The sequence below is a fragment of the Nipponia nippon genome, unplaced genomic scaffold (genome assembly GCF_047370975.1).
Source record: "Nipponia nippon isolate SJK-2023a ecotype South Korea unplaced genomic scaffold, ASM4737097v1 scaffold_19, whole genome shotgun sequence".
NCBI classification, from domain to species: Eukaryota; Metazoa; Chordata; class Aves; order Pelecaniformes; family Threskiornithidae; genus Nipponia; species Nipponia nippon.
In genome coordinates, this window is record NW_028262335.1 from 8,113,333 (window position 1) to 8,134,046 (window position 20,714).

Genomic DNA, 20,714 nt, shown 5'->3' on the forward strand with positions numbered 1-20,714 from the left:
ATCGGGATCCTCAAGCACTTTCTTTTTTTTGAAGATTAGCAAGCAACCCGGTTGCCTGACACTGCAATTTCATCGTGTTTTGGGTGTCTTTCTCCTCAAGTTCCTTTACAGATCCCAACCTTTATCTTTTATTAGGTAGCACAAGGGTTATTGACCCCAAAGTGTACACCTGTATCGGTGAGTTACTAAGCTCACGGGTAAGACAATATTTCTACAGCTGGTTTGTAAGCCGTTCGCAGTCAAGTAGGTTCAAAAGATTCTACACGCACGTAAATCTCAGTGTCGCCAATATACACTAGTACAAATTTGCAAGATATTTGCACAACACAAATACTATTACATAGTAATTTTATGAGTCATTTTTACATCACAGAGAGAGGAAAACATCACACACCTTTACTGTGAGCATCAGTTTGGAAGAAATAATATTGTAATTCATGTACATGCATAAAATTTTATAGCTATTATTTAATGCTTGTTACACCTCAGTTCCTATCTGTGTGTGGAACTTGTTTGTTCTTTATGTTTCTGCTTGTACTTTACATTCAGTTTCTGACATCTCTCTCCTGCTATTTGCCTTGCCCAGGTAATGAGCTGTTTCACATTTGGTGCCAATTAGGAGACATTCCAGGCTACTGATACAGTTACAAATGTTGATTGTCAGAAATGTGTGGACCAGATTCTGATCTGTTAATTCCAAAGGAGAGCAATACCAGTAACTTCAGCTGTGTCACTCTTGATTTATAGATCTGATTTATACACAATAAAAGAGCCTGGCCCTAACTATTTCCCTGTTACAGTTCTGTTTGCTTTGGGGGACTAATTATACTGTAGGCTGCTGCGTGCATAGGGTTGACTGTGAGCTCATGAACCAAATGCAGATTTGAATATGCTCTGGTAGTTATGAGAAAGCCTCTTTGGGTTGGGTTTGGGGCTTGGGATTGATAGGTTACGTTCTGGCTTGGAGTGATCCTAGGCAAGCTGCTAAACCTCTTCTGCTCTAAACCTATCTCTTCCGTTTATCCAGTCGATATAATGTTTTTTTACAAAACCCATAGGTACTGCCCAAGAATTCTAATTTTTGAAGCAATCTGAATGCCTCCAGTTGAAACTTTTTGATTTTGAACAATCTTTTTATGCCTGTATTGAAAATATTAACAGACTGTTTGTGAAAAAAAAGTTTCCATTTCCATATGGAAAATGACTGAAGGGTATGTACAAAATTAATACTTGCCTGTTGAAACATTAACAGATTTGTCACACTGTTAGTCTCGGAGCTAATCCATGCAAAGTTGAGAAGGAAGCAATTCAGTGTGGATTTGGAAGCTCCTCACTGTGCGAAGGGCTGTTCAGAATGCTGAGCAGGAGTGTTCCTAATGCCTTCTACAATGAGATGCTTATTTGCAGCTCAACAGTCACCTGTTAGGGAAATTTGCTGCATCTACATGTTATAAGACAACTGATGTAGAGGATACACTTCAACTTCTGCATTTAACTGATGAGGGGTATCTGGCCTTTAAGTCTGTTTCTCTTCAGCCCGTCCCAGATAAATGGAGTACCAGAATGTGCCACTGGTGCCAGGGCCCGTGGGAAAAGGCGTGCAAAGAGCTCCACTGGATCTGGAAATCTGAGAAAGGGAAACAGTTGAAATAATGCACTTGCACTTGGGTATTCACTCCTGGTACCCTGCCATTCCCACCACCTGAATGGTCATATTCAAACACGTTTTGATGACATAATTAGACTGAAATGTTGTCCAAATTCCAGTGTGTCTGTCACAGCTGAGTAGGAGGGAGACCCCAAAGTAAGGCAAGTTTGATCTGCTGTGGGTAAATATGCAAGAGTCCCAGTGCTTTGCAGTACCTTGTTTAACAGTGATCAACCTGGAAAACAGTGGTAATCAGGGGAGAGTCGTTCTTCTGCCCTGACTTAGACGGGCTCTAATATTGTATGAAAACAGGCCTCTGTTTTAATCAAAATGGGAGAAGATACAAAGAAATATCATGCACAAATAGATGCAATTTCCCTATTCATACGCTGGCGCTGGAATTGTGAAACATGCCTGATGTCTAGAATTAGCTAGATCCTAGTGCCATGGGCTCCATCCCTTGTCTGCAGTTCTTCTCTTTAATTGCCTTCAAGTAAGCAAAGAGAGCTACCAGGGTCAAATCTGCTCGAGAGATACTCTTAGCCATCTGCTGTCCAAGTCACCTACAAAAGGTTTGGGCTTTGCCACGGTAAATGTGGTAGGCAATCCAGCAAAATAAGTAGCAGTGTACGATGAGATTACTAGAACGTCAGAGGGAGAAGACTAGGAAATTGGTGCGTTTTGCTGCATGTCCCACTGCATACGCATGATTAAGGATAGCAACTGTATTCCACACTGAAGCTGTACTTTGACCTCAGGGTGTTCCGTTTTAACTTTTTTGTTAGCTTTTATCCCCAAATCTTTCTGCCTGGAAACTGGGGTTTTATGCAGATGCCGTAGTTTATGTATGAAGCATGGGCCAAAAGAGAAAGGCTGACATTTACAGGCTGCAGGAGGCTATAATTTTTCTTTTGTTTTGTGGTGTGCGTTTTGGAGGGGGTTTTTTGTTATTGTTGTTGCATTCCAGTTCTGATCCTGTCTGCTAATATCATAGTTTGGCTTCACTGCCTCGTAGTTTGATGTCCCAACTTTTCCTTGTTAGCACCGGGAAATCATAAGGTTATAGTGAGTGATAGCCAGTAGGTCTGGGATTGATTACAAACAAAAATCCTAGATAAGATCGTAAATTTAACCCATCCCTGTGATGTGATCGTATCAGGATTCAAGTACGTCTAAAAGTTGTTTCCGATTTTCAGCCACTTCATCTGGTTTCCATACATCCCAGCTGGGAGTGAAGTGCTCTTGCAGTGGACTCTAATCCATGCCAGCCTGGCTTGGAAGAAGCCCTCATTTCTGCCGTTATTGTGTTATAAAAACTGATAGAAATGCTTTAGACAAGATGGACATTTCAAGGAGGATCAGCTCAAACGCTGCTGAGATAAAACTGACTTGATAATAAGAAAACAGGGCTACTTTCCTGCCCTGCTGCCATCCCTCCCATTCCCTTTCTGAGGTTTAGCTGCATTTAAACAAATTCAAAATGGTGTTTTAACACCCTGAAAGTCAGTGGAGAAACACCAGAGATAATCAATTGTCAAGTACTGGTTTTAAGAAAAGAAGAGCAACTGAACCAAAACAGACATGGTCAGCCTCAGCAAAACCAAACGCTGTGATGTTTAACGCCTACTTCTCCCTTTCAGGAAGAGATATTTGTGCTCCGCTTGCCATCCTTCTGGAACTAGCGTTTATCTGTTTTTATATGCGCCCTACATCTGAGCTGCCTGCTTTCCCGGCTGTAAATGACCGCTGGGATCCAGTCCCTTTGCCTGAAAGCAGATTGAGCTTTACACCTTCTGCAGTGCCGAGGCCGATGCGCTCCCATCCATCCCCTCACCCCGTGGTACCAGGTGATTTAATGTTACTGTTGCTTTAACGGCCTCATCGCTGCTCTGGCTACACAGTAGTTGTCTCCTGTGTGACTGTGCCTGGGAAAATCTATTACTGGAGTGCCATTAATCTGAGGCTGCCGCCTCTGGCACTTTCTGACTCTTCTATTTAATGGGCCTCTGCTTCCGGAGCTCTGGAGACATGCTGTTTTCCTCTCTTGATCAGCTTTGTTTAATTATCAAAATATTTGATGCAGAAAATTGACATTAGTTGTGAGGGTTTCTGCCTTCCTCCTCCTTACAGCCACCCTCCCTGCTTTGTAGTGACACTGAGATCTTCCGCATGTACCACCTTCACCTTAAAATAGAAAATCGCTTGAACAATCATTTGCTTGTCTGGGCACAAGCTGCATTAGCAAGCTACAGGTAGAGCTGCTGTAACCCCCCCTCCTGCAGCGTGGTGCTGTGCCTCACCCAAGCATGAAGAGAGCCCACGGCACAGGTAGTACAGCTGGACCTTTGTCTCCTTCCCGCAAACATAACAGTGCGGCCAGCTGGCATTTCTGAAAAGCTCAGAAGAGGGGAGCCCCGTGAATTCCTGTGCCTGTCTTCAGGGTGAGCTCACCAGGAAGCGAAGGCTCAGCAAGGTTCAAAATCATGGAAGTCCCTTAGGAGCTGAGCCTTCCTCTCAGGCTTCCTCCTCCTATCTTCAAAGCAGAAAGCTCTAAGTGTTGCAAGTGTTCCCGTTGCACTAGTGCATTTTGCTTACCCAGTGACCACATTCCTCGGTCCAGGACTTGGGATGGGCCCATATGAACCAATATTTATTGCTAAAATAAAGATCCAGGGGCAATGTGGTTGCCATGTGTAAGTATCTTCACAGGTAGAAAAGACAAAGTCCTGAAGAAGTCCTCACACTGGCAGAAAAAAAGACCACTAGTGAGAAGCCATATTCAAATAAGGTAAATTATTCTTATCACTGGAAGTCCGTAGCTACTGGAACAACTATCCGATGGAATTGGTAGGTTTTCTCTGCCTGAAATCTTTAAATAGAGACTGGACGCCATTTTGGAAAATAGACTTTTTCCAAGCATAACTTACTAGGTTTAGTGCAGGATAAGAGAGGGAAAGTGTCTGGGCTCCGTTTTTCTGGTCAGGCCAGAGGAGCTGGTTTTTCTTTTTGGTATTTGAGTCTCTGCTTCTGCCACACTCCTCTCAGCACTGCCTTGTTACAGAGGAAAAGGAACTTTAAAGAGGGTCCTAAATTAGTGTCCTGCTTTTCACAATCCATGTCTCTTATTTCTGCTGCCTCTCTGTAAAATGCAATGAACGATGAAATGTGAATTACTGAGATTTGGGGCTACTGGGAGACAAAGCAGGGGAGCTATTTATGTAACGCTGAAACATATGAGTACCATTGCTATATTCTTTCCTCATATGTATGCCTATTTGCTCCACTGGACTTGGTTCCTTACTACTAATATTACTGCTCTCTCTTTCTCCATTATATATGCTGTACTTTCCTCACAAGACACAAACAGGCTGTAAGGAAGGTGAGTAAAGTACAGATGGGGCCCATAAAAGTTATCCAGCTCACTATTACGGTGACTTTCAACAAGTAAATCACATTCTGGCAATAATTGTCCTCTTTTACCAGCAAAGCCTTACGTGCTGTTGTCACCATCAAACTGGGATTCATTGCTGTTTGATGTTTATATATTTTATTTCGGTCTCGCTATGTACATAAATATTTTCAATTCCCCTTATTATTTCATATTAAAGGAATTAGATTTACTAATTAATTCATATTAGAAGGCTATCAGAGAATGGATTTTGATGAGGAAGCTTCTCAGCATCAGAGTGTATTCTCCAGCCAAAGGGACACACCGAAAGCTCCAAAACAGATGACCTGATACCGTGGAATTTTGCAAAACTGTTCAGATGGTTTTGTTTTCACCCCATGCAAATAGAAACAATGTCCAAGATCTCGAAACCTCGCAATGCTGTGTCATAGTATTGCTTTCCAGCTGTTCTTGTGCTCAGATGACCCCTGGTGAAAGAAGGGAATGTCTGGGCTACATTTTTACCTACCTCACAGCTTAAGTAGCAAATAGGATTGATTCTGCATTATCTCTTCCACTTTGGGCAGTTGTCTTTCCTTTATGGTATGTAAGAAACATGTTTCTTACGTTGAGGAGATGTGCAGGCAAAGCTGCTTCTCAGAAATGCCCCTCTGCTCTGTGCGTACGCCTGCTAAATGGGCTGGTTGACTGTTTGTCCAACATGTGCTTTTGACTACGTCTTTCCTACTCAGTCCCCATGGATGATATAAAGTTAGGGCCAGTGCAACAAAAATGCACAGGAATCTGAGAGCAAGGTGGGGAAGGAATATTCAAAGAAATACATGTCAGTTTTTCTCACCAGCAGATCTTGTCTGCAGCTTTGTCTCTCCTCCCTTTGGTTTGGGATGCAAAGATGCAAAGTGAGAGAGGAAGGATGCATCCAGACTCCCAGCCTGATATTGCACAGTAGACAACCATATTGCATAGTAGACAACCAAAACGTTACCTTTCGGGCTCAGGTTTGTTAGCAAACTTCATTAGAGCTCCCATACTGCCTTAAATAAACGGGCAAATTGATGATTCACAAAAAGCCTGACCAGTTAGCTAGCCAGTCCATGGCTGTATAACAAAAAAAAAAATCTGGTTTCTTTTTTCTTATCGGTGGGTTTTTTTGTGTTGGTTAGGTTTTTTTTTTCCCTCCTGTTTGCAAGATTTAATCTTGTGTGGTTTAAATTATTCAACCTCTTATCTCTCTCTTGCACTGCTTTTATACTAGGAATATTTCTGGTGAAGTCTGTGAAGTTACCTGTGTGTAACTCTGGATTAATGCATTGAAGGCAGCTATGGACCACTTAGGTAAATAATGAGTGTACTGCAAGAGGTAATCAAATTCAGGCTCTCCTTGTGAATATTCACTGTTAAAAGACCAGTTATAAACCTCCGTGCTGTTTGGGACTCAGAAATGCAAAGCTAGTCTAGTAATAGGTGTTCGTTGCATCACAAATTTGGGCATAAGGAAAAGGAATACCTCTAGCTTCATTTATACTGCGAATGAAAATAATCATAAAGATACAAACCAGCAAGGTGCAAAATGAGTTTTCCAATTCATAAGCACAAGCCACCACGAGTTAAAACCTCTTGGTTTCTTCCCATAGTGCCCCAGGCAATAGTTTTCATATATATTTCTCCATGGTCAGAAGTCAGAGCAGACCACTGCTATCTAAGACCTTGACTTTTTTTCCTGACAGTTACAATTATTACAGCCCGGGGGACTCATTTTCTCAGTCTGGCCACCCGCTGACCTAGCCTGCAACCAGAATACACTTTAAAACAAACAAACAACAGCTAGGCTCCCCTCTCTTCACTTCTCCTCCCCCAGGTCTGGAATATTTTTACACCGCGCCCCTTGCAAAAGGATATTAGCCGCTATTGCTGAAGGCACAATCACATTATCAGCACCATTCTCTCTCCCTTTCTCCCTCTCCTCCCTGCAAAGATAAATTTTTTATGTTGCTATTTTCTTCTCTTTTGTATTTGGCATTCGATATTTATGTGATAAACTGCAGAGCTGCTACTAAATGGGCCCTGATACAACTTAATAAATACATAACAACATCCAGACTGCACTGTATTACTTCACTGTGTCCTGGGCTGCTAAGGATCCTTGGAGATAATGTCTGCTAAATAAAAGTTATGCCTTAGTATAGGGAAAATAGATACTTATTTATTATGGAATAATTGCTTGTGCATTAAATGACCGCTGTTGCTGCTGTTGAAATGAGCTGGCCGATAATCCTGTCTCTCCCTCTTTGTCTTTCTGAACTGCACACAGGCTCTGCGTTTCTCTCTATCATACCCAGAATGTGGCTGTGTTGGAGCACCTATACTTCTCTGGATGAATATGTAAGTAATGCACAACTAACAATTTTTCTACTAGAAGGTTGTCTGTTGTTCTAGCCAGGAAATGTCCACAAGCAAAACCTTGACATTTGTAAGCTAAACTTTTAGCAAGAAGTCTGTGTTTAGGTGCCCTGCTGAACTGAGGCGTGATTCAGTAAGTGGGCACAGCAAGATCCAAAAAGAGGGCCTGGGCCTCATGAAAGAAAGATACGAAAGCAGATATAGCAAAAAGTTACAGATAGAAGCTGCCATGAAGGTAACTCACTTTCATCTAAAGTGCACAAACTTTTCTCTGTTCTCATTGTCATAGTTTAGCATTTCTAAAGTTTTTTGCCAAATTTTTGCATCTTTAGTTTTTTGGTTTTTTGTTTTTTTGGTTTTTTTTGCATACAGAAAGCAATTTAAACGCGGTAATTGCTAATCACACAACATACAAAATATTCCTCCCACATATGCCAAGCATTGACCAACATTCAGTGAGGTTTCCCAGCTGTGCTTGAGTGGTAGGAACCATCGCTCAGTGTCCTGGAGACATGCCTCTGAGATCCCGTTTGGACCCGGATTTAGAAGCCGCTCACAAAGTGCTGTGTCTTCAGGTGTAGGTACCTAGGCATTTCATTAGCCTTAGCCAATGCTGGGATGCCTTTTTTGTGGAAGTAGCATTTCCTTGTTTAATTCCTGATAATCAGACAGGTCAGAGAGTCAGACTCTGAAAAATTAGGCTGAAGATAACCTATGAGAATTGTACATCTGTGATTCATATGAGGTAACGTTAGTTCCTATGCTACCTATACTGGTGGTTTGTTTTCTTTCCAGGAAGAAAGGAGAAAGTATTGCAGAGTGTGTATCAACCGCAGAAGAACATTAAACAAAATACTTCAGCAATCTCTAAAATCGATCTGTTTTTGAGATGAGCTGTTTTGCCTGTGGTAACATAGATGCAGGGGATGTATGCTTGCATAAACACACGTACGCACATGGACACATACGGAGGTACATTTGCGAATCATTCCTCTAATGTTCACTCTACTTTCCTTTTCCAAAATGGCTGTTTTTTCTTTACCAGAGTCTTTTCCAACTGTGTTCTAATTGCTGAAACCGTCAGCCTAAAGTACCATCAACCAAAATGAAGTGAGGCAGACTCACACAAGCTGCAAAATTTTGCAACACAAAGCCACTTTACAAAGAGTTTAGCTCTATAGAAACCACAGTGAATGCTAGGAGGAATCCCAGAAAACTTTGCATGATGCTTCAAAATGCACCACAGGGATCCTGTGCTTGTTACCTCCTGACACCATCTTTCTGTAAAGGCAAAAGCATACAGCGCTCTGTGGAGCGATTACCCTGGGGTCCTATGCATTCAGCACTAATATTGGAAAGTTTCAGATCTCACAAAGAAGACAACAAGGACCTTTGATTGCCCCTGTTGAAGCTCCTGGTAAGAAGCAGGTCACTTCCCTCCAACCCCTCTGAGCCTAGATGTGTGGATATTTTCATGCCCACTTGACAGGTGACTATTTTACCAGACAGGGTTGTCAGGGCTGCTGGGGGTTATCTGGATTTAGCTGTAGGCAGGAACTGAACCACAATGAGCATTAAAAAAGCTCACTGTTCTTCGTTTGTTTAGAGACAAGCCATCTCAAACTTGTTTGAAGCCTTTTTTATTGAATTCACACTCTTGTGCCAAGCACTGAAAGATTTACTTTGGCTATTGCTGTAAGATGGAAAGCATATGAATGCATGGCTGTCTGCCAGCTATGGGTGAGCAGTGAAAGGTCTGGTACAATGGACGGTTACATGGAACAAATGTGAATGCAGTGGGCAGACGTGACTAAAGAAAGGCTTTGGCATTCAAAGAGCTGCTTGAGGTTTAATCCAGTGACTGAAGTAGGGTCAAGAGATAACACGTCTAACCTGCAAAGCTTTTAACTGTGCAGCAGCTGAAAAGTAGTAAGCTACAGGTAAACACACATGTCGTCTGAACTAACAGCTGCTTGCCTCCCTTGCAGGCTCTAGCTCTTCCACAGACTCCATCTGCGAAGACGAAGACCCAGTTGGACTTATCCAATGCAAGGTACCCCAATCGCTCTTGTATATTTCTTGCAGATGTTGCCATAATTTTGTTGTGGTACAATTTGACATACGACTCCCTGCTGCATCCGAAAGGGGCACATTATCTCAATTAATGTTTCACAGCAAACATGGCACTGATAGTATTCATGGGACTAAAGACTATTACCATTTGCATGGTGACTAGCACAAGAATTATGACTATGTGTGTTTTCTGCAGCAAAATTTGCCCTCAGGCTCCCCCCTTTTTTTTTTTTTTTTGGCTTGTGACAATGTTCCCTTTTTCTTCCTCCTTCTGTTTTGATTTCTACTTAAAGTTTTATGGCTCTGTCCCCTCCAGGGTGCTATTATCTTGTATGCTAATAGGGCTATGCATATTCTATTAGCGTTGTCAGTGTGAGATAAGAGGCACATTCTGTAAGGAGCACTCAGGGGGTAATAATCACAGCAAGGGGTCTCAATGTTAGTACATTATCAGTCATCTTCACATTTCAGTGGAGCCTGTTTATGCACCTCTTCAGCTGCGCAACTCAGACACTGAAAATTGCTGAATGTTTACAGAAACTGTTGTAGAGGAACATAATGGGATTTGAGATTGACTTGATAAAGGAGCCTTCTCCCTTGTTGCTTCCAGATACAAGATGTTTGTAACTGTATGCAATAAGTAGGATAATATGTTATATGGCAGTTAGCAGCTAAAAGCAGGCTCAGATCTATATTTCAAGCAATGGAGCAGCTATCTAGGAAAAGGTTTCAAAAGGGTGCACACCATCAGTGTTTCTTCAGAGATTTCTCTTTCTTTCTCTCTTTTTACATGGTAACACACTAATGCACACACCTGGTTCACATCAATAGGAAGGCTGACAATTTTTACACCCTTTAGTCTTGAACTTGAATGATTATAAGTAGGCCCATAGAAAGAAAATTGGTGACAGCATGTGAAGGGCAAATGAGTAACTATTTGCAACACTCTTTGTTAGTTTAATAACATTCCTCGGTTGCAGCAATAGGCAATGGCATGTGAAATAGGTGTCATGCGAATGTTTTCTTCAGCTGTTGATGACGCTACGGGCTGGCGAGGCAGAAGGGTTTCTGCTGCTGGACATGACTGTTGTTTCTCCCAGTTCACTTCTGTTCCCAGTAAGATTCACAGGGGTGGTAACACTGCAGTCCACCCTTGTAGCCATCCTATGGCAGGCATCAGTACACCCTACTGGCAAGAGTTCATCTGCTAGGGTAAGGTTCTGTTCCCACCCTTGACTGTGGCATTTCTTGAACTGGTAGCCAGCAAGTCCATAATTTACAAAAAATTTGGAGAACTTTGGTCTTTTTTTCTACTTTTCTGACATCACAGTTTTTAGGGAACCTTTCACAGTGTTAGATTTTCAGTGGAACTCGTAGGAGGAAAGGTAAAGCACAGTGCTAGTTCCTTGTATGTTATGTTAGAAATATATGTACATAAACAGCATTTTAATAGGGTTTCTCTATGTTTCTCAGTAATTTAGTTACTTCTGGTCCAGCAGTAGTAGCATATTTATATACTGTCTGACACCTGGATTATAATGGGACTCAAAGTTATCATTTAGTTGAGCTAAGGATGGGTAGAAAAGGGGATTTTCTGCATTTCTTAGGAAGGTGGAATCTGTAATTAGGTCTAAAATGAGGGACTCTAATAAATTCAGTGCCTGATTTTGCAGATCATGGGAAAATAACCTAATGGGCAATGACAAAAAATACAGAGGTGAGGAACTAATCTCATATTTAGAATGAAGGAAACAATTTTTTGAGACGGATAGGGAACTTTTACTGTTCCTACAGTAAAACTTTTCCTTTCTACAAATAGAAAACTAAACACTCTGCCATGGGCAAAGCCTTTAGGAGAGCCTTAAAATGGCGCTCAGTATAAATATGCAAATTCCTAAATGCATAGGTGCCTAGTTAAATGATCTAAAATTAATTCCTGGGAAGTAGCAGCCGAACAATCGTAACAAGGAGAAAAGGGCTATGTTTTGGATCACTTCTGTAGTACTTAAGATTACACATGGATATGAACACTCCTTACTTTAAAAATATTTGTCCTTGACATTTCCAGACACATGGCTCACACCAAATGTATGCAGCTCCATCTCCTGAGGGTCTTGAGATTAAAACCCCTGCTTTCTCACCTTGTGATCTGGCATTAATAGCTGATAGAAAAATCACATACATGACTGACATCTTCCTAGAAATGTGAGACTGTGGAATTAATGAATGCCATGCTGGAAAGCAGGGGTCAGTTTGGAAATAGGATTTCTGTTGCCAGCCATCCAGTCATGAACTGGACAATCTGCCGTTCATTTTTTTGCTTTAGCATTGAGGAAAATTGGTCTGGAGAATAAAGCAGTCAGAAAATAAGCAGCTATGTTTCTTTGGCCACTGGAGGTTGATGGACTTTTATAACTTGTGGAAATCAGGCTGACTTCTGTTTTACAGAAGAGCTGTTAGCGCATTCTTTATGCCTGCTAAGTTCTTTATCCTGTTGTTATCTGCAGGATAAATCTGCAAATCTGCAGATCTAGAGGCTTGGGTGGCTCAAAGGACTGATGGTCAGACGCTGTGTTACGGTTAGGTCAATGATGGCGGTGCGGTGGGGTTAGAGAGCCCAGCTACCAGCCTCTGGATGCTTAATGAAATGTTGAGGCAAGGGTGTCTCTGCCCGGTTTGCAGGAGAGGGGCATCTCCAGCCCAAAGCGTCCTCAGCTGGTTGAGACAGCTGGAGAGAATGGGCCATGGAAAACTCTGTTCTGTATGATTTGCAGGTACTTTCAGCAGGGTGATATGGGCGATGTACCTTATCTTGATGTTGGGAGAACTCCTATCGCCACAGCAGCAGTGCTAATATTTTTGTGGCCTGTTTTCTACTTTTTCTGCTGCATCTGCCTCCAGTTTTGTCAACACTGATCTTGTCAATGTGGCCATGATGAAATTACATTAACATGATGAAATAATATTATTCATAAATGAAACAGCTCAACGCCTCTACAACCGTTTTCACTAGCATGGATTTAAATTGGTAGCAGTTCTGTGCAACTAGTGATGATCTCAATGAAAAAACTGCACTTTTCTAGAAACTAAAATATTTCATCAAAGAAACAATGTCTTTCTGTGTATTTTTAGTATGAGATAAAAACTTGGAAGCATTTGGTTTGGGGAAGATGGATTTCCTTTTCCCTTTTATTTCTTTCCATTTTTCTGTTCCCTGTCTTTTTTCAAGAGCAATGAAAAAGACAAAAAAAAAGGATAGATACAAAGGGAGCTGGAAGAGAAAGAATTGGAGAGGAAAACCTTTTAGTTACACTTTTTTCTTGGTAAAAAACAGGAATATTTGAACAAAAATACAAAAATGCTGCAAACATTTCATTTGAGAATGACATGCCATTTCTCTCATTTTGTTCTGTCAAGGTAGCTCCCACTACCTCTTAGCTCTGCTGCAATCATTATTGTTGCTTCTGGGTGCACACCGGTTATTTTGGCTTCCGCAGTGAAAATGCAGAACTCCTGAGTCTGTCAAGTAAGCCAGAAGAGAAACGCAAGAAGGGAAAGAATGGCATATCTTCTTTTGCTGCTCTTTCTACATCTCATCAGAAAAAACTGTGCGCCAGTCCCTTTCTGCATCCACATGATACATATGCACTGGATGGCATTAATCTGAGCAAGGGCTAAATCTGGACTCCCTCTAACTGGATTCCTCACTCTAGGTGTGTTTGAAAGAAGGATTAGTTTAATCAAAAGTAGGTTATGTTCAGCTAAAACAATCATTGTAGATAGACTTTCTTTTTAAAGGGTCATAATAACTGCCTTTGTAAGAACTAAAGGGATAAAACTAGTAAAAGACCTGAAGACATCTCTCTAATGTTTTCTGCAAGTTCATTATTGTTTCAGTGCAACTTCTGGAAAAATAAATCCCAAAGCATCCTGTTTACCTCAGTCTGTGGGATCTCTAGGTGATACATGAGCAAAGCGCTGTGCTGTCGGCGTACAGCAGCCAGCCTTATCCTGTCTGAATTGTCAAACTCCTCGCAGAAACTGAACGGGCACCAGCCAGGGGCCCATACCTCTCCGCCTCCGAGAGCTGTGCAAAAGGCATGATGCTGGAAGACAAGACGCGACCCACATGCACTTACATGTCTGAGAGCCATCCCATTTTCATCAGTGAGCACATGAACATTGCACGGGGAGAAATGTGGAAGCAATTACTTTAAGAGCCGTCTTTTGGGCAATTCCCAAAGAGACATCAGACCCTGTATTTATGAAGCCTATTGCATCGGGCCCTAATGAAGCAATTAAGCAAAGGGTCCTCTGTGTTTGATCTAAATGTGGTAATTTTTACAAAAACATCGCCGAGTGATAGATACCCATAACTCAGAGTCCTTAATTGTACTTAATTTGTTTGGAATACGAATGTGCATTTAATTAAGCCAGGGCATTGCCCACATGTTTAAAGAAGGGCTGTCAAGGAAAATTAAGACCCAGTTTGTTTTCAAAGTTACTGGTTTTTATCAGGCCAGGACAGCGATCTTCGAACAGAAGGTTACAGATAATTAGGCAGAGACCTCAAGCCAAAAAAAAAAATTCAGAGACACTGTACAGCTGAGAAAGCAGGAAGAAAAACTCCTTGATGAAGAAACATAAGAATCGGCTGTTCACATAATAAAGTCATGCATGGCTAGGATTTGGTAAATGTGACCTGTTGGTTAAAATGTGTTTTGTGTTCTTAAACTCCAGCAATGAGGATGGAGACTGGCTGTGTTTAACGGCAGAAGCAGCTGGCTCCAGGACCAGAATTCATGCCGCGCTCAAGGGCCCCTGCATACAGAGAACTGATGGCATCTCCATCAAACGACAATAAAATGGAAAGGGCAAAAAGCATTTTTCTCGTTCACTCGGATTTACTGAATCTAAAGCATTGGCTGTGAAAGCTGGTTTTAAAAGTGTCTCTTGCCCAAGCACAGAAATACAGTAGGTGCTTGTCATCCTCTCAGGAAGAATATTAGTCTGATGCATGGAAAGGGAGTTTATTCCTTGATGAGTAGTGCTTTTGACTTGCTGATACTCTTACGGAAAGCAGCACAGTGCACTCTTCATGCACAAAAATGTTTCAATAGAAGTGACCTACAGGGAGGAAAGCATGTAAACAAAAATGTTCAGACAACTGTGGATATAAATCTATATTTTGTTCTTTCTTGTTTAGTGAAAAAATAAAGAATGCAGTTGAAAATTAATAATGCTTCAACACACATGAAGAAAAGGCACTTTTTGATATTGAAAAATTAGTTTCTCGGTACAATAGCAAACAAAGTCCATGTGTGGACACTAACCTCCTCTTTCTGTGACTCTTCAAGAATCACATGCTGGTTATCAGTTTCTCAACACTGCCATTTTTAATGTCATGGTGAGGCATTTATGTCAAGAGATCCTTACTGTGGAAAATAGTTGCCGTGGTGTTACCTTGCAGTCTAAATAGGTTACATGGCCAACAAAGAAAGCTGTGCACACATCATTGGCGAGTGGGGAACTCAGTCACGGGGAGAGTGACTCGTCTGCAGAAAGGTGGTGCATCTGTAACAGAGCTGAAAATTGAACCCAGATTCCCTGCACTGAGGGAATGTCAGGTCTGAATTGAGAAAATCGTATTTTCTTGAGTGTTTTGATGGGCTACTGTGCTGATGACAGCTGCAGTGGCTCTTAATTATGGATCACAAAACGTGCGGAGAATCAGTAGACTTTTAAACGAAAAAATAACTCTACATAGTATTATCTCCTGGTTCTGGATCTGCCTTTAACCGATTTGCGGCTAAATGAAGCTGGCGTCTCGCTGTGAGATGGTACCTGGCCTTCCCTTCTTGGGTGGCTCGATTTAAAAGTTGGCAAAATACCCAGAACAGCATCAGACCTAATTTAGTATAAAATTAGTCGACTTAAAATAAACAGAATAAAATAAAATAAATCCTATGGTATTAGAGTTCTCTTGGCTGGATTGCTGCATGCCTAGCAAAGATTTATGGCATGCCGTCCCTAGAACGTTAGAAGGAATGTGCGGCACAGAAGTACCCTGCAAGCCCTTTAGCAGGGTCCTCCCAGCTCCCAAGATTATAGGCATGTGAAAGTTTGGAGACCCCAAAATAAGATGCTGAAGGGGAAGAATGCTGTGGGAGAGCAAGAGGGTGCCAAGTGGTCACAGCGAGGCAAAACAAAGGCAGGGAGGTGCTGAACTGCGGCTGATCCCCGGGTGCCATCAGGCATTCCAAAGCCCCTCCGAGGAGGTCTCTCCGTTTTGATGTATCTGCAGAGCACATTGAACTAGTTTGCAAAGGCAGGCCCAGAACACAATTCTTCGCGTAGTAAATGAGTATGTCAGCCATTTCACCCTCTTACCGGTGTTTAAAATTTTTGCAGCAATAACAGAGAATTTGAAAGGACATCGGAGGTGGATTTACGGGACTCCTGGGAAATCAACTGTTTCCTGTTTCAACAGCTTCTTCATCATAACTTGCTTTCTCAGTGACTGAATGATGTTCTATTAATCTTGGTGTGAAGTGATTACTGCTAAATGCAGAGCTGGATTGAACCTCAATTTGTGAAATAACCTTTTTTGTCTCTTCAGCAAGTCCAACATAGTAAACTTTGGGCAGAGGTCTACTGACCAAGTGGATAATTGCGTTCCAATGCATCCTGTGAATAATGCAGATAAAAAACCTCAAGTGAATAATTCATTTTGCCTCCACTCATTTTGAATTAGCCTATTCATGTATGTATCCTTTCCAGTCTGCCTGTCTCTGTGCATGCATGTATTTACATAGCAATGTTGTAATTCACAGGTACTTAAATATCAAAGCAATATAGCTACTACTCCCTGCATATGTTCCTGACTATTCTGTGTGATTACATATGAATAAGTAAGCATTGTATATTGTACCATAAAATTCAGGATTTGATTTTAAGATGAAACATGACACGTTGTATTTGCTGTTGTGATGACTATCTAGGATTAATATTAAAAAACTTGCAAATGAGGGCAAATCATTTTGGCCTGGCTATAAATTACAAAACAACTATTTTGGGCTATTCAACGTTCAGATGCAAGTTTTCTGCAATGACGTATGTTGCCAAAGATCAGATTACAGACTCACAACTTTACCTTACCTTTACCTTGGCAGTGACTTCTGGATCCTCGGTCAAGCAAAGCCTGTGAACAGAAGGAAGCACTTGCCGTTAGCGATGGCGTTCCCTGAGGGCTGTGGACAGCACTGAAATTGCCTGAGCATCATTGATAACATGCCTGCAGCTCAAGAACATTTGTAGCAGGTTCATCTGAAAAGCAGAGGGAAGGAGCCTATTTTCTGATCAGATCAGATTTGTCAGAGAAGTTCTGAGAAGCATCTGAAATTTGCACAGACGTCTGAACTGCACGTAGCTCTGGTCTGGCTCTGGAATAGGTATCATTCACATTTAAAAACTGTTGTTCGGCATTGGTGGATTTGTTGGCCAGGCTGCTCGATGTATGGCTCTGGAGGACAAGGTATCATGACAGCCAGTGGGACTGACGGAATGGCCAAGGGTTTATGGAAATTCCAGTGGGAATTGGTTTGCTGTGCATTCTCCTGCCTTGGACAGCCAACAAGTTGTGAGCATACAGCTCCTAATCAGGGCTGGCAGGGCAGATGGTTTATCTTTGACTGCCTGAGAGTTCCTGGTCTGCAGAGAGAAAGGCAGGCATTCGTTTTGACTCCTTGTCGTGGGCTTTTCAGTTTCCAGTCCATTACAAGTGACGTAGCTGATAAAGACCCTGTCTGTCAGTGTCGTTCCTGGAGGGGCGAATCTTCATCTCTTCCTGTGCTCGCACCAGAGCTGTCTGCTCATGCTTTTTCAGATCATGTTGGGCAGCAGGTGAGGAAAGCTCCACTGGGAACCAGAACACAGCTTCCCAGCCCTGCCAAGCCCTGTCCCACACACCCCTCCTAGCACTTCATAGGCAATGGCCGCTCTAGAACAAACCTCTTCCCAAGCGGGGATGTTAGTGCTTAAAATAAATCACTGCCTATCATTTTCTGAGTGCTTAAAATAAATCACTGCCTATCATTTTCTGAGTGGGTCAGAAGACGACTTGTAAGCCCGTGTTGTGAACGGTTCTAACCCACTGCTTTGGAAAGAAATGCCACAGCAGACAGCATTGCTCTGGATCTATCACCCATGAAAGAAAAAAAGGAACAAAAATCTGATAGCTGTGGCCAGTCGTGAGGTATTTTGTGCAGTCACATATTGGGCATATATGGCTCCGTTCGTTTACAGAAAGTGCACATCTATAAACCAATCAAGGTCATACTGCACTTCTCAGTGGGAACTATTATTCCCATTTTGCAGCAGAAACAGGTAGATCTGCACAGAATTTGTCTGCATTCAACGGGGACCTTGCAGCCTAATCCAACGGGATCTGAGTGGCAAAGTCTATTCTGGCAGGGACTTGTCTGTGGCCAGCAGGGATTCTGCAGCAGACCAGGGGATAGAATATGGGGGCTTGCATCCCAAAGCATTGATCTGAACAGCTGTAACTGAAATAACGTATCTAGATTTCATTGCTAGTGAATAAGTATGCAGCTCACTAGTCTGAGCCTCGCCTTTTTTCTTTCTAGTTTGAGCTGACCTTCTGTACCTTTGCCAGAGTCCAAGTGTTACTTTATTCCTTATAAATGAGCATTGGAAAGACAAGACAAACATATATGTGTGTGTGTGTGTGTGTGTATATATTTGTTTAAGTATTCTCCCGTATCACACTGGTGTAAGCTTCTTTGGCTCCATAATACCCTATTTTTCCTTATTATATCAATTTTACCTCAGTTTATTACAGTTTTGTGTCTGATATTCCAAACATTATTTTTCTAGGGTTAATCCCTAACCCCCAACAATACCATCAGGAAAGCTGTATGGCAGACTTGAAATAGTTACTACTTAGAGCAAGCAGCCTTTTCAGTTCATCGGAATCTTTATTTATAATTCACGGATTGGAGAAACTGGAGCAACAATTTCTACAGTATAATGCATTACTCTGCTATAGTTTTGTCTGACAGACCTGTGCTAATTACTCTGTGTGGTTTTGATATAGAGCCAAGAATGGGTTGTAGAAAAATGTGTATCACTAAAACTTAGGTCCCCAAAGTCAAAAGTAAAACAAACAGTGAGAGATCATTATCTGAAGCAGACCCTTACTAGCTGTGTACAGGAAAAAGTCATTCCCATGTTTTGTGTTTCTTTTTGTTCCTTTAGATCCAAGAGGTATTTCTGTCTGTATTTGGAAATATCTTGTGTTTGTACAGTTAGGGCAGACAGTGCATTTTTTTCTGCTCTATCCTCTTTTTCTTCTCTTTGAAAGACTATAGCTGGCTCTGGTGTGGACTCTTTGTGTGGCCTTCAGCAAGTCACTTAACCTTCCTGTGCATCAGTTTACTCATTTGTAAAAGGAGTATTATAATAATAGGCAACCCCTCAGGGGCTCTTCCAGATTTAAATAATTAATGTTGGTAAAGGAGTTTGTGAGCCTCAGATTAAAGGTGCTAAGTAAAGGCAATATAGTAATATTTTTTACTCGGGCTCCTTATAGAAAGAGCAAAGCAATAGCCTGATAAGTGTTGGATTTAAAGTTGGAGTTAATGTTACACTGCTCAGAATATATTTTAACTTCTGCGGTCCCAATTCAGCAGAGCTCTTAAATCCATTCTTAATTTTAGAAAAACCCATTATTTCCCACAGGCAAGGCTCCCCATCTGAAAAGCTTTTTTGAATCAGGCCCTGTAAGAGCAGCAATGGAAGAAAAGGATCCAACTGTGCCTGTAGGTATCTATGTGTGTTTATCCTTTTGCATTTATGACCTCAGCAAGAACATCATTGCCACAAGAATATAATCAGGAAGTCTCGTAAGGCTTGCAAAATTCATCCGGGATGCAAATCAATAAATGTAACAGGAGAGAAACTACAAGCTGTGCATTTCCATGGAGGCTGAGATTTTGTGGGATGGATAGACGCTGCTGAGCATGACCTAATGCCGCAGGAAAAAAAAGCAACCACAGACCTCAGCATCTAAACAGTATGAATATTGAACCAGAGGTCCTTGAGTAATTGTCCTTTCTTCACTCTAGGGGTGAAAAGGGTACATTAGACATTCACTAGCAGCAAATGGCACCTGACATCTCTTTAAGTGAAAGTCAGCTTGGAATTTTTTTTAATGGCCAAGCATAAATCTTTTAAATTATAAATCAATAAATAGTTAATTCAATAATAGGAATCTTTTAAATATTTAATGAGTCATATGCAGAATGGCTCTATAACTGGATGTTGATGGAACTGTGTCAAAGGAATTTGAATCAAACTTTTCTAAACTCCCCATATTAAAATAGTTATTGATTCAAACATAAACTATGAAGACTATTGCAAAAGTGGGGGGGTGGAGAGGTTTAGTATACATTTTCTCATCCAAGAAAATGTGGAACTAGCAGCTTATTTTAATGATGTATTCTTGAGCTTTTCAGGTTGTATTAATGTTCCCACTACAAAAATGAGTAAGAACCTATGCAGACAAGATTTTGTGTGTGCATATTCATTAAAATCCCGTTTTAATGGCAGCTGTGCTCTTAAATAAAAGCTGTGGCAGCTTGCCTCTCATTAAAGGATTCTGCTAACCAGCTTTGACATTGTTATCTTGAACTATCTCCATCTGAAACTGCCCCCAAGTTTAAATTTATTTACCAGAGTTTTCAAGTGAAAGGCAGTGGGAGTTGTATCTACGTACACTAGACCCGAATTTGTTCCTTTATAATTTTCTCTGAGGAGATCTGTAGTCACTGTTTACCCTTATTAACTATGTGCTCCTCTAAGTCAACACTATTCTTAATTACCCTAAATTGGAGGCATTTTGTGCTTAATCCTCAGATGACCTTCAGTGCACTGTTATTCCATAGCAGATGTGGCATCTTCAAATTTTGTGGAGTCTAACATTTACTTTTTCAAAATAATCTAGCTCGGTCTTCATCTCTTCTCAGGTAAAATGGTGGAAAGGATGGTGCTGAGAACAGGATGTAGGAGTTGCTTCCGTGGGGAAAATACAGACAAACAGGCGAGAAAGGCACAAAGAGGTAGAAGAAAGGAAGAGGTTGTCTGGCAGATGAGCGGAGATTGTTT

General features: G+C 41.4%; 1 protein-coding gene across 11 annotated transcripts in view; it reads left to right on the forward strand.

Moving 5' to 3' along the window:
- Positions 1 to 19,807, forward strand: part of LOC148056034 (uncharacterized) — a 69,752-nt gene extending 49,945 nt beyond the window's left edge. For 2 of the 11 annotated variants that reach the window (XR_015704338.1, XR_015704339.1), the window contains exons 3-7: positions 6,313 to 6,392; positions 7,369 to 7,439; positions 8,253 to 8,429; positions 9,446 to 9,510; positions 16,703 to 19,807. Coding sequence is in view for 3 of the 11 variants with exons in the window: in XM_087755549.1 (XP_087611675.1) it covers positions 6,380 to 6,392; positions 7,369 to 7,439; positions 9,446 to 9,510; positions 16,703 to 16,796 (243 nt within the window). In the remaining 8 variants the exon portion in view is untranslated. Of the gene's footprint in view, positions 1 to 3,288; positions 3,496 to 5,005; positions 5,028 to 6,312; positions 6,393 to 7,368; positions 7,440 to 8,252; positions 8,430 to 9,445; positions 9,511 to 12,947; positions 13,883 to 16,702 lie in introns of those variants that run through there. The other 9 variants (XM_087755551.1, XM_087755552.1, XM_087755549.1 and 6 more) reach the window with 8 other exon arrangements.
- Positions 19,808 to 20,714: the final 907 nt, after the last annotated feature.